We start from the raw sequence: 15,077 nt of genomic DNA, 5'->3' as shown, positions 1-15,077 counted from the left end.
CAGGAATCTGAGGCTTGATTCCTGAATTTTGTGAAATGTGGGCAGAGGAGGAAATGTGTACAGCAGACAGAGAGGCCAGTCTTAGGACAGTGTATCATGCACCAGTAGATTGTCCGGCTCTGACAAGAACCAAAGTTGACAATTAGTCAACCCATGCCTTGTCAAACAATTCACAAAGGTTTTTGTGCAAGTGAGTGCCCCCAGGCCTCAATTATAAATATCACAGTGGTATATATGAAATACCACTGGTCAGAGTGCCTGTGCTGACCCTTGTCCACCACTAATAGCGCCTCCAATGGGCATGTGAGCATCAGCGCTGGACCATGGAGCAATGTAAGAAGGTGGCCAGGTCCCCAGTCACGTTTTCTTTTACACCATGTGGATGGCCAGATGTGTGTACGTCGCTTACCTGGGGAGGAGATGGCACAAGGATGCACTATGGGAAGAAGGCAAGCCAGTACAAGCAGTGTGATGGTCTGTGCAATGTTCTGCTGTTCCTTGGGTCCTGGCATTCATGTGGATGTTACTTTGACACGCAACACCTACCTAAATACTGTTGCAGACCAAGTACACCTCTTCATGGCAATGGTATTCCCTAATGGCAGTGACTTATTTCAGCAGGATAACGCGTCCTGCCACACTGCAAAAATTGTTCAGGAATGGTTTAAGGAACATGACAAAGACTTCTAGGTGTTGACTTGGCCTTCAAATTCCCCAGATCTCAGTCTGATCCAACATCTGTGGGATGTGCTAGACAAACAAGTCTGATCCATGGAGGCCCCACGTCACAACTTACAGGAAATAAAGGATCTGCTGCTAATGTTTTGGTGCCTGATACCACATCACACCTTGAGAGGTCTTGTGGAGTCTATGCCTCGATGGGTCAGAGCTGTTTGGCGGCACAAGAGGGACATACACAATACTGGGCAGGTGGTTTTAATGTGATGGCTGATCGGTGTATATATACAGTACTGTGCAGTACTTAGGTACATTTTGTTTTAGTAGCAACTTTGTTATAGATTTTTATTTTATGACTTCCACATTAGGGGTGCATGGTGGCTTAGTGGTTGGCTTGTTGTCTCACAATTCTGAGGTTCGGGTTTTGAATCCCGCCTCCGGCCTGTGTGCACAGAGCATGTTCTGTTTGCAACTGTGCCCTGCAATAGGTTGGAACCCCATTGAGGATGCCCCCAACCTTGTGCCCCGAGTTCCCTGGAATAGGCTCCAGGCTCCCCCACGACCCTATATAGGATAAGAGGTACAGAAAATGGATGGATGGGTGGACTTCTATATTATTAAACATTAGTTTTCCAGCACAAAATTAAATGTTACAGAAAAAATGTTTGCATGTCAGTAAAGAAAGCACCATATTACATAAGAGACCACTTTTCAGACAATAAACATAATAAAGGCTGCTAGGTTTTGCATGAAAAATATTAAGAAGCAGTCTCACACACACACACACACACACACACACACACACAAATACTAGAACCAGACACACCCCTTCCCGAATCTTCGGTGCCCTAAATCCCACCCTATATCTACAGTAAATATTAAGAGTCTACACACCAACACAAAATTTCAGGATTTTGTGACATCAAAACAATGTGATAGCGCAACCAATGACATTCAAGTGAAAAACAAATAGAAAAGTTTTAGGGGGAAAGGAAAACAATTACAATAACCTGGTTACACAAGTGTACACACAATTTTGTAATCGGGTATGCTCAGAATTAACTTCACATTCATAAATTAACTAATCACATTCATAATCATGTTCAAAACTAATTAGCATACACCATCAATGGAGTGATTTTGATCAAGTACTTATATAGATCAGTTATTTCTGTAGGCCTTTCTTGACATCATCCAACTGCTGAAGCCATGCTCCACAAATAGCTTACAAATCATGTATTTGACCTCACTGTTGAAAGGTACTGATTAGGAGAGGGATACAAAATAATTTCCAGAACATGGAACATGGAAACATAGAAGATGTACCATGCAAGTGCATGGACGTGCACGTGCTTCGGGGCTGACAACATGATTTATCTTGATTTGATTTTTTTAACATCACAAAAAACTGCAATTTTAACAGTTGTGTGTAGACTATTCATATCCACTGTATATTACTGATCCATGTTCTTGAAAGTCAGAAATCAATGGTCATTTAAAGCCTTAGCAATACAGTTAAAGACTGACCTGGTCAATGTATTGAGCCTGAATTATTTCACTCAAGCTGATGTGGAACCTGTTGAAAAAAATATCATATTTCATTTTAAAAAAATTAAATGTTTGTGAAAGATTTATTAAGACTTTTAACCATAAAATCTTGCACTCCTGTCAGTAGTTTTCTGTACATGTTAATTGTAGTTAATTGTAGTCTACATACCTTCCTAGAAAATCATCTTTATCAATGTCCTTATCAAGCACCTCTATGCAGACTTCTGAAACTGCCTCAGAGGCCAAAACCAGCTGCAAGAATATTTGGGAAAACAAATCTTAGACTTGACCTTATTGCTCCACTTTTATTTGCTAGCATAACCCTATACAGAATACTGCTTACCTCATACATCTCATTCCAGGTGGGGTTGAGATTCTCCTTAACGACATGACTCTTAAAGGTGTTGTTTCCAATGGTGATCTTAACATAGGGATCACTTTTCCCCTTCACCATGCCCCCCATAAGGTTGTCTTTCGCAATCAAATTCTGAGCTTCCTGCAGGTGGATACGCAGTACGCCCTGCAGAGGTAAACAAGAAAAATGGACAAAACTGGGCAGAGGTTTTTCCCTAATTGGTGCATGACATGTAAGCAGACCAAGTACATGGAGTTTAAACAATATCATTAATAGAGAGCATTAAATTGTGCTGTGAGCATGAAGGATCAAGCGTTCAGAGAAGCTTTTGCATGCAAGTGTACTTCTGTTCTGAATGTAGGGTCAGCTATGACATATACTCATACGTTGCTAGCACTTGGTCATGGGCTACAATCTGCAGATTGACACTTTGGGGGTGGGAATAAGACAGATGTTCCCGCACCTATGATTGGTCACTCTCAACCAATCCCCTTTCTTTTGGAAACAGACAAAATTATGTTACAGTTATTATGTTCTTATGCAAGGATAAATAAACTATATATATATATATATATATATATATATATATATATATATATATATATATATATATATATATATATATAAATGTATTGATGGGTGTTTTGATTATTTGTGATGGTATATTATGCTTAGTGGGTGAAATATGCCACCATTTAAAAATTATTTCAAATATAAACAAAACATTTGAGTATTAGCAACTGTCCCAAATCTCACTACAATGCTTGTGGTTCCAAGTACATGTGTATTTTTCTTTCATTTAAAGATATGTGGATTAATAGGATCTCTGAGGGTAGTAATGTCTGAACCAAACAAATAAATGGGCATCATGTTAGCTACCCTACCCAATGAAACATACAACATACAGCTGTAGCTGTAGCAATTCAATTCAATTCAATTCAATTCAATTTTATTTGTATAGCGATTTTTACAATAGACATTGTCTCAAAGCAGTTTTACAGAAATATCAACACGGTATACAGATATTAAAGGTGCAAATTTATCCCAACTGAGCAAGCCACTGAGTGGCGATGGTGGCAAGGAAAAACTCCCTAAGATGTTTTAAGAGGAAGAAACCTTGAGAGGAACCAGACTCAGAAGGGAACCCATCCTCATTTGGGTAACAACAAACATTAAAATGAAGTTTATTTTGATTTCTTTCTTCACTACTGTTCTGGACATTTTACTTTGAATACGATCAAGTTTTCCAAAAGACAGGAAGACTGGTTGAGGGTGACTAATCATAGCCATGGAAACATACATCTTATTCCCACTCCAAAATTCAACCTGAATCCCAAGTAGATTGTAGCCCCATGAGTGAGTGATCACAAAGAGTGAGTGTGTTGCTGCCGAGCACACGCAGAACAGAAGTACACTTACGTACAGAAGCTTCTCTACGAACTTGAGTAACTGCTCTGCACATATGAATGGCTTTGTGTGCTTGCAAATCACAACACCAACAGAAGGATATCATTAGGATTTTGCTGATATTGCTGATTTTTTGCTGATATTTGCTTATTTTGCCTACTGTTAACTGTATCAGCACTCATTCACTATCTCTCTCGCTTTCAGTAACTGGTTTATCCTGGTCAGGGTTGCAGAGGATTTGGAGACATCCTGTGCGTACTGGTCCTAAAGTAGGAATACATCCTGAATGGGACACCAGTCCATCACAGGGCATCATGTACCATAACATTAAAACCACGGACAGGTGAAGTGCATAACACTGATTATCTTGTTACAATGGCACCTGTCAAGGGGCGGGATATACCGCGGTGCTTAGAATTTTCTATATTTCTGCATAAATATGACCTAAAACATCATTTTCACACAAGTCCTAAAAGTAGAAAGATAACCCAATTAAACAAATGTAAATACAAAAAAAACAATATAATACTTGGTAATTTATTTATTGATGAAAATGATCCAATGTTATATATCTGTGAGTGGCAAAAGTATGTGGACCTCTAAGATTAGCAGTTAATTTGAAGGTGAAATTAAGTGGATGACAATCAGGTGTACGGGAGTGCCCTATTTTATTTAAAGAACAGGGTTCTATCCAAGTCTGATCTTAACAACACACGTTTGTGGAAGTGTATCATGGCACAAAAGAAGACCTCAGAAAAAGAGTTGTTGATGCTCATCAGGCTGGAAAGGTTACTAAACCATCTCTAAAGTGTCTGGACTCCACCAATTCACAGTCACACAGACTGTGTACAAATTGAGGAAATTCAAGACCATTGTTTGTGATATAACAAAGATCAACAAAGATCGCTCTAAAAGAAAGACGTGTAATAGTCCATGAGGTCACAAAGGAACTGCATGTAATGTCTAAGCAACTAAAGGCCTCGCTCACATTGGCTAATGATAAAATTCATGAGTCCACCATGAATTTTATCATTAAATAAAATGAACAGTGGAAGAATGGGAGAAACTGCCCAAAAATAGGTGTGCCAAGCTTGTAGTATCATTCTCAAAAAGACTTGAGGCTGTAATTGGTGCCAAAGGTGCTTCAACAAAGTATTGAGCAAAGGCTGTGAATACTTATGTACATGTGCTTTTTTTGTTTTTTATTTTTAATAAATTTGCAAAGATTTCAAACAAACTTCTTTCATGTTGTCATTATGGGGTATTGTTTGTAGAATTTTGAGGAAAATAATGAATTTAATCCATTTTGGAATAAGGCTGTAACATAAGAAAACGTGGAAAAAGTGAAGCGCTGTGAATACTTTCCAGATGCACTGTAAATTGTACTTCACTTACAAGCAAAGTTTCTCTTGCTCTTTGACCTATGACCCTTCTTTTGTGTTCGCTCAACCAGTCCTTGTTTGAACCACTGTAAAATTACCATATCTCCTGCCATTTTTCCTCACCTCAGTGCCAAAGTTGGGATCTGGGCTCGTATGTGGAGGTTGAACATCACTTGAGGAGATGTCCTCTGGAGGTTTCTCAGTCTCCTTCTCTTTCTCCTTCACTTTCTCCTTTCCATTTTTATCAGGAGCAGTTACAGAAGAGGTTATAGTGATGGGAACCAATAGCTCACTTGACCTTAGGATCAAACACACACACACACACACACACACACACACAATTTGTGCATTTACCTTTAACAATATATGCTACAATACTCATGAGTATGAGTTAAAAATAAGCAGGGATTAATGAGCGTTGATGGTTATCTTTGGGGAGGTGCATGTGGGGAGTTTGTGTGTCCATTCTCACTTTTGAACTAGCTCTTCCTCGGGTTTGCTGTCCTTGGAGGTGGTCTTCGGTACAGCAGTCTCTGTGTTCTCTGTGGAACCCTCTGTCACTTTAGGGCACAGGATCTAGGATGTTAAACATTGAAATTCATAAATAATATTTCTAAACCTCCTAAACTATCTTACTCATTATTGTCTAATTCGCAATATAAAATACTCGTTACATATGTAACTGTGGTTTTATGAACCCTGGTTACTCTCAAGGGCAGTGAGGATCACCTAGACATGTATACCAAGACCTTTCATAAAAGTAGTCTTGTAATACAATAATCAACATGTAGTATTTGTAATAAATACTACAGTCATACAGCCACTTTTCCCTGGAACCTTCTTACTGAGTTCTCACAGAGGCGGCACCAGATCTGAATGATAATTAACCTTGGCAGTTATCCAAGGTTTGTAGAACCACACAGTGACACTTATACTGGGTTGAGAATGAGTAAGTAGGAGGCAGGCTTGGAGTAACTCAAAAGCGGCTTTATTCACAAATTTACTTTTGCTTTTCAGTGCTTTGATATGATATATGATTTAGCTTTTCAGCTAAATCAAACATGTACACACATGCACACATCTCTGTGTTGGCTGTCTCTCTCTGTCTCTCCAGACACTTGTCTCTCTCCTTTTTATCCTTGCCTCCACTCACTGCAACACAGAAGCACACCCCCACTTCCTAACACTTATATACACAATATGGCCAAAAGTATGTGGACACCTGGATAACATATGACAACAATTTCATGAGGAACAGTACTCTCCTTGGGACTAATGAGAACGGTGATAAGTGATGGCCACCACACTCACACTACAGAAAGGGAGAATGTAGAACCTGGAGAGTGTATGCATTGTGAATCACAGGTAGCAGATTCACAAGCTTCCCAAAGATGGCATGCTACTACATAATGCCCAAGGCAAGAAAATGTAGAGTGGCATGGCACAGTAGGGGCTGTGCATCCAACCCCTCTGTAGCCCATTGTGATAACATCCACCACACAGTAGTCCAAACTCTGCTTATGGAAGGGTGCTCTTCATTTCATTCTTTTGTGACAAATGAACAGTTGGTCTGAGAATCAGATGGACAAATCAACTGATTAACAATATTGAGTGATATGACCTTTGCTAGGAATCCTGGATTCAACCATATGGTCACCCCAGTGTTGTCTCGCTAACAAAACATACAAAGAGACCTTATCTCCACAGCAGGTAGTTCTCTGATTTGCTGAAGTGACAACTAGGAAATGGCAGTTCTCAGAGACACCCATTACAGTTTGGCATCTTGTGTAGACCTTTAAGGAGAGGCCTTAAAGTACTTCAGCCAAGGAGGAAATTGGGAATTAGGAAATTGTGGCAAGTGGAGGCACATCATCCCTCCCAGAAATTTTGTAATAAGTTTAAGAATCAATAAATATGTCATTCACAGTGCTGTGGTGTGCAGAGATGAGAGTAACATGCATAGTGTAGTGTAATGACATCATGTGGTGATAAAATTTACTTATAATCAATAATGGCAGTGAATCAGTATTTGCTTGATAATGTGAACTAATATTTGAACATCTATTCACATAAAGAATGTAAAAATGTATTAAATGTGAACTTCTGTATTATTTAACTCAAGAATCATGAACGCATGAGTGTTGTTCTATTCCTGCTTTCTACTTGTTACAACATTAAGTATAGAGTGACCCAGGTGGAATGACCCAGGTGTTGTTTCTGGCATTGTACAATTTTTGATATACAAGGGGCAGTGTGACAAAGACACATTTTCTATTTGAATTTATGTATCCTCTGTACTGTCATGTAAGCAGTTTTTGAAGATCCTGTTTTCTATATATGCAATCCTGTTTTTGTAAGAGCATGTGATTATGATATTGAGTCATGTCTAAGAAAGCCCTATAATTATCAATGTAATGGAGCCTCAGTAAAAGTGCTCTTGACTTGTTTCAGAGTGCTTCTCAATTCTCAAAAATTTTACTAATAAAATACGTCTTTCTGAGTTCTGTCTCTTCAAATTCTTACAGGTGGAGTTCCATGACATATCAAAACCAGTAAAAAAAATAACTTTGAGCCAGAGGAACTACCCTCAAATACAGCTGATTTAAGTGTTCTGATCTTACACAGTTGCACATGGGTTATGTTCCTACCTGGTATATCACACTGCTCCCCAGCCTGTAAAGCAAATGTACGATGGGGCACTGCTCCAATGCAGACCCCTTTCCATTACAAAAGTCTTATGTCTCCAGCAAGCTATACCTTGGGTTCCTCTCGCTAAGACATACACATCTATCATGGCCCCCTAATAATCCCCATTCCTGAATTGGCTACATCAATCTCTCCTCTCCACCATTAGCTGTTGTGTGGTGGGTGTTCTGAAGCACTATGTCTGCCGTCGCATCATCCAAGTGGGTGCTACACACAAGTGGTGGTTGAGGAGATCCCCCCCCATACTATGTAAAGCATGTTGAGAAAAGCGTTATATAAATGTAACTGTAACTAACTGTAACTAACTAACACATGTCTATTTGTGGCTTTTGGGGAATTCTGAAAAGCTCATATCTCCAGCTGTGAAAACAACTAAAAAATTATATTTATAATATTTAAATATTACTTTATCATATATATTTTTTATTATAATACTTATAATTTTTTTTTACCCCATTTTCTCATTTGGTCATTTGCCAATTCCTACCTGAAAGCTAGCTCTCCCCTATAACAGAACAGATACCAAGCAGGGAGATTGAAGCCTAGCACATGCTTCCTCTAAGAGACATGAAGTCAACTCTGACTGCCACTATTTTAAGAGTGGCTACTGCAGCTAGTTTAGAGCCTGTCAGCAGTCTCTGCAATCTAGCAGACCCAGCCTCAGACATTGCTGAGGTCAGAGTTAAACATGGCATTTTAACCTCCTGGTCATTGTCAACTTGGAAGAATGTCCTGGAAGCTGCCTAGCAGATAGCTCCATATGGTGTACTTGTGGTCTGATGCGTGTGAGAAAAGAATGATGGCTGTATGGCAGAATGACATACCACAAATATAGCACCCCTTTGTGACTTTGTTGAAAGTTCTTGTATGTGTGAACGTGCACAGCAAATGAGTGATTCTCACCTTTCCTGTGCGTCAGGTGGGGTGAAAAAAACTGCATTTATTTTAAAAGAAGGAAAATTCAAGAATCCATTCAAGCCCTGGAACTGCCCAAGCTGTACTTTTGGGCCCTTAAGCCTCTCTACTCCAGGGGCACTATATTATAACTAACCCAACTTCCTAATGAGTCAGATTTGCATAGAAAACTTTTCATTATACTGTATGTATATGTGACAAAGGCTTTTTGCCTCCTTTCTTTCACGTACTACCACTCCATCAGGTAATGTTTTAGCAAGAAAAAACAGTGATATAGTACACCTTACAAACAGGATTCATAGTTTATATTCAGAATTCATTTAACTCACTATTGACTAGTCATTGAATAAACAAAACTGGATCACCATCAATAAATCTATAGAGAATAAATTTATCTGATAATGGTGTTGATACTGCACTTTTATAAGTTGAAATCCAAATCCAAATGCAATAAAAGCAATATCTAATTGTATAACCTATAGATATTTTTTTCACTCCTAGTTTTGTTAAACAGGTAACAAAACCCAAATGGAATAACAAAATGTATATCAATCCACACACAATGATATACTTCTACATATTGTAATATCACATAGAATGACAGCAGTGATTCGAATTGTTACACCAGTCCAAGACACTATAAAGACAGTCCAAAACATTATACAGAAGTCACCCTCACCTTGGTATTAGCCTAGCTCACCACTTCTGGGATACTTCCTATAGTAAAGTATACAGTATAAGGCCCACACATGCAAAGTATTCCCAATCTCACTGTTTGTGTAATTTATGGGTTTGCTGAATGGGTATGGCTGTCTTCTGATACTTGCCTCTTGGTTTTGGTTTGCCCTCTGTTTGATGATATTGTATTTCTCATTGTTTGACTCTTGCCTGAGTTATGAGTTACAATTCTTTACCACTCTGTTAATAAATGTTACTGCACATGGATCCTCACCTATACCCAGAGCCTAACCTTACACAAATCAAGTAAAATAATACAAGCTAAGATATGGCTAAGATTAATATTTTATAAATATATGTGCATATATAAATAGTGTACCTTCTCTTTGGCTGATGCCAGTAAGGCTCAGCAAGGACTAGTACTCACTAGTCCTATGAATTGGCCTGTGATATATACCTTAAGCTGTGCCCTCAGCAGGATCTGACTCTGAGGTGAAGCTCCATCCAAATTTAGCCATTGGTCCAGCAGCAGATTTGGTTGGGAGAGAAGCTCTCTTATAGGAATCACCACAGAGCCAAGTGAGAAGTCCCAGCAGTGTGACAACTATAAAGGAAAATTCAACATATAACAATAATTGGTGCAGATCGCTACATTATATTAGTTCCCCACCACATGATATTGGTTCAACAAGGCACCATTTTGAGAGTCATTAAAAAAGAAATTTATAATGAGAAGTAACTATATAATTTAAAGGTCCTAAATCTTAATCTAAGACATCCATGGTAACATTGAATGTAAGACTAATTTACACTATATGGCCAAACGTATATGGACACCTGACCATCACACTTATATTAGCTTGTTGGAAATCCCATTCTAAAGCCACTGGCATTACTATGGAGTTGTCCCCCATTTGCAGCTGTAACAGCTGTAACTGGCACTATGCATTTTGGTAGGCAGTGTTCTCTTGGCATCTGCAAAACCCAGATTCATCCATCAGACTGCCAGGTAGTAAAGTGTGATTCATCACTCCAGAGAACATGTTTCTACTGCTCCAGAGTCCAGTGGCAGCATGCTTTACACCACTCCAGCTGAAGATTGCATTGTGCATTGTGCATCTTAGGCTTGTATGTAGCTGCTTGGCCATGGAAACCCATTTCATTAAGCTCCTGAGGCAGTTCTTGTGCATCTTCCAGAGACAGTTAAAACTCTATACTGAGTGATGCAACAGACGATAGGCAATTTTATGTGCTACATGCTTCAGCACTTAGCAGTCCCACATTGTGTAATGTTGTTGCTTCTATACAATTCAGTTTCATAATACGAGAACATCCTATGACATTGTGGCATCCTATGACACTGTCATGTTTAACGTCACTGAGCTCTTTGTCTATAGAGACTATATGGCTATGTGCTGGATTTTATGCACCTATTAGCAAAAAGTATGGCTGAAACACCTGAACTCAACAATTACGAGGGATGTCATCATAGTTTTGGCCATATAGTGTCTTTGATCTTAATATGAGACTATATAAGATTCTATAGGCCACAATAAATCTCATCTGCTTCAATTGATTATTATAATGGCAAGTGTTTGTGTACACAGGTAAAAGTACAAATATAAGACAAAGACAATGGTAACAAAGGCTAAAAACTAATTTCTATTTCTAGTCATTTTACCTATTTTATTTCTGAAATCAAACTGACTTCTGAATCTCTATAATACAATTTGATTTTAAATACTATGTTAGTAGGGGGGCACGGTGGCTTAGTGGTTAGCACATCTGCCACCTCAAGGATTGGGGGTTTGATTGCACCTCCACCCTGCATGCACAGAGTTTTCTCCCATGTCTCAGGGGATTCTTCCGGTTACTCCGGTTCCCTAAACCAGTCCAATGCGTTGTACACTGATTGGCATTTTCAAATTGTCCATAGTGTGTGAATGTGTGCGATTGTGCCCTGTGATGGGCTGTCCCCATTCAGGGTGTCCCCCCGCCTCGTGCCATAAGTTCCCTGGGATAGGCTCAAGGTTCCCTCTGCAACCCTGTGTAGGATAAGCAGTACAGAATATGGATGGATGGCTGGGTGGTGTTGACCTGAACAGAAAATATGGGTTAATGTTATGATCTGTTATTTTTGAAAGGAAGGTAGAGTCTACAGAAGGTAGAGTCTTTTGTAATAAGGATTTTGCTATGAACATAAGCCTAATGGTTAGAATGAATATAATTACAGTCATGTGAAAAAAATAAGTACACCCCATGGAAATTGTTCTGGCTTTTTTCTTTTTTTTTTTGTTTTGTACAAGCAAACATTTGATCCTCCTTGAAACAGTGCCTATTAATAAAGGCGATACACTATCAAATGACACATAAAATTGACATTTTATAGTAATTTTCACAACTTAAATTAACATAAAACAGATCAGTCACATGGGAAAAGTAAGTACACCCCTATATTTATCACACCTTCAAATCCATATAATTTGAATCAGGTGTTCAAGATTGGGTGCCAGGGCTAGAACCTGCTTAGGTAGTGCAGGTGGAACCTGTCTTATTTATACCCCATTCATATCTAGTGTCTGGTGTTCCCTTTGCTATTGAGGTGTCATCATGCCAAAATCTAAAGAGTTCTGTAAGGCCTTCAGAAAAAAGGTTGTGTATGCCTACGAGTCTGGCAAGGGATTTAAAAAGATGTCTAAATTATTTGAAATACATCATTCCAACATAAGGAAAATAATCTACAAATGGGGGAAATTTCAAACGACTGCCCAGCAAATTCAGCCCATGAGCAGACCATCTGATACAAAAAGAAGTCTCCAAGAACCCCAAAATTTAATCACAGGATGTCCTAGAAAGTCTTGCAGCTGTTGGTGTCAAAGTGTGTGCTTCTACAATCAGAGATTGCACAGACTGCACACATTTGGCCTTCATGGCAGATGTGCCAGGAAAAAGCCTTTGCGAGACTATAGTATGAGCGTACAGGCAAAGACCAGGCCTTTTGGAATAATGTGCTCTGGACAAATGAATCAAAGATATAGTTGTTTGGCCACAGTAACAGCAGACAAGTTTAGCTTTTAGTAGAAGCACCTCATATCATCTGTGAAGCACGATGGTGGAAATCTTACGGTTTGGGGTTGCTTCATTGCTTCAGGGACTGGACGGCTTGTGTTCATTGATTCAACTATGAATTCTGCATCATATCAAAGAGTGCCTGAAGATAATGTGAGGCCATCTGTCCAAAAGTTGAAGTTGAACCCGAAAGTGGACCTTTCAACAGGATAATGATCCTAAACACACTAGCAAATCCACCAAGGAATGGCTCAAAAAGAAGAAATAGAAGGTTATGGAATGGCCTAGCCAAGCCCAGATTTGAATCCCATTGAAATGTTGTGGGAGGATTTGAAACAAGCAGTACATGCAAGAAAACCCTCAAACATCTTGCAACTGAAAGAATATTGCATGGAAGAGTGGTCAAAAATTCCAGCAAGCCTGGTGGACAATTATGCAATATGCCTACAAAAACATTTTTCTGCTAAAGGGGGAAATACTAGCTTCTGAGGCCAAGGGTGTACTTACTTTTTCCACAGAAGAATATCACATCTATTGATATTTCTGTTGAATAAATCATAGAAAAATCTAAATTTCCTTGTGGTTTTGTTCAGGTATATCAACTTTATTAATAGGCACTGTTTCAAAGATGTTCAAATGTTTGCTTGTCCAAATATGTCAAAAAAGCAAACATTTCCATGGGGTGTACTTATTTTGTCACATGACTGTATATGAATTACCTTTGGAATTGAACTGAAGCAAGGTCACAATGAAATTAACTGTTCCTTTGGAAGACACTACACCATATGAACACCCAGTTATACTACCAAGAAGGAAATATAGGTCCTATATATTCTTATATTACTGGACACTGCATAACTAGATAAAAATTCTAGCATTTGGGACAGAGTATATTTCCATACCTTCACAATAAGTTCCTCCTTCTTGGGGTCATGAACCACAAAATGAAAGGCCTCATTCCACTGGGGTGAGCTCGTACGATCACACACCTTTAATTGAAGTGAAACCAGCAGAGAAATGTTCTCAAAATTACAGTTTGGTTAAATAGTAAGATTTATGAATAATATCCAGAATAAGATCAAGACCTTTAAGTGAAATACAGTGGCAGTGAACAATCATACAGTATAAATTTACTAGCAGTGAACAAAGCAATTGGTAATTGATAGCTTACTTGTAATGTTTACAGGTAACAAAGATCAAAATAAAGAAACACATTTAAGAGACCTGGAAAATAACAACTATTTCTTTATGTATAAAATAGCAAAGAACTCTAAATTTCTCACCGTGGTTTTGTGTGTGGTCCCTGCTAGAACAAGTTCAGCACCAACCTTAGGCTCTTTGCCACTCTTCTTTAACTACACACATACACACACACACACGCTTAATCAAGTTAATATGATTGTGGTTTAAAATATTATTTTAAGAATGTCTAGTTCAGCAATTTGCCATAATAAACTAAACAGCTAACATGACTCAGATACAGTCTCGGTAAGCACACAAGTTTGAGACGTAAGTTCAAAATATATGTAAAAAAAAATAAAAATACATAGGTCAGTATTCAGACTCTTCTTATGCATGTCCTTAATATTATTTTCCTGGCAACCTATTCATATTACTATAAATACCTGTGTGCAATTCACAGTTCAGAAGTTTTCTTTAGCAGCAGTTTTAGGGCAGATAGTTGTAGTTGTGTCTAGGCCAGATAGCTGTGATACCAGATAGTTGTGTCTAGGCCATGCAATTTAAAACTTAGGCAATAGGGCAATGCATACTGACAAAGCAGACTCTATTTTTTGCAATAGGACTAAAAAAGGACTAAAATGATGTTTAGATTACCGGTACTCGAACCATAACTGAGAAGATTAAAAAAAATTCATATAAACCTTAGTAGCCAAATATATTGTAAAATACATTAACCTTGATATGACAGTCAGTGACTGTTGTGATTATCACATTAGTTTACCCATAGCAAATCTTGTCTTAATTTAGCTGGAATTGACCCACATTCGGTGGGCTCTGTTCCCATCTCTCTGCTCTCCGTACTATTAAAAAAAGACACTATTCAAAAACCACACAAAAAGAATGAAGCATTTCAGGGCTAGTTTATAATTCTGCATGAAAGCACTTTTGTATGTTTGTATTGCAATGCAGAAATATGTTTAAGGGTAAATCTGACTTCCTTGAAGCTAACTGTGCAATCGCATATCACTACAGTGCATCAACCAGCCTTCATGTGAATACTGTTTGGTTGGTGGGGAAGTGTGTCCAGCTGTCCCCCTGTGCCCGGGGTTTAATCAAAGGTTTCAGGGTAATATTGTTCCAAATACATCACATAACAT

At 38.5% G+C, this 15,077-nt stretch overlaps 1 protein-coding gene across 1 annotated transcript in view; it reads right to left on the bottom strand.

Annotated features, from left to right (window-relative positions):
• The window catches only part of esyt1b (extended synaptotagmin-like protein 1b), a 98,561-nt gene that overhangs the window by 35,055 nt on the left and 48,429 nt on the right, over positions 1–15,077 (bottom strand). The window contains exons 23-30 of the mRNA XM_053636218.1: positions 14,022–14,093; positions 13,641–13,727; positions 10,127–10,273; positions 5,843–5,946; positions 5,494–5,668; positions 2,570–2,746; positions 2,396–2,478; positions 2,206–2,254 (exon numbers count right to left, since the gene is read on the bottom strand). Of these exons, the coding sequence (XP_053492193.1) occupies positions 2,206–2,254; positions 2,396–2,478; positions 2,570–2,746; positions 5,494–5,668; positions 5,843–5,946; positions 10,127–10,273; positions 13,641–13,727; positions 14,022–14,093 (894 nt within the window). The remainder of the gene's footprint in view (positions 1–2,205; positions 2,255–2,395; positions 2,479–2,569; positions 2,747–5,493; positions 5,669–5,842; positions 5,947–10,126; positions 10,274–13,640; positions 13,728–14,021; positions 14,094–15,077) is intronic.

This window comes from Ictalurus furcatus, chromosome 11 (genome assembly GCF_023375685.1).
Source record: "Ictalurus furcatus strain D&B chromosome 11, Billie_1.0, whole genome shotgun sequence".
NCBI classification, from domain to species: Eukaryota; Metazoa; Chordata; class Actinopteri; order Siluriformes; family Ictaluridae; genus Ictalurus; species Ictalurus furcatus.
The sequence above is the reverse complement of the archived record's forward strand: the minus strand, read 5'-3'. Positions and strand labels throughout refer to the sequence as shown.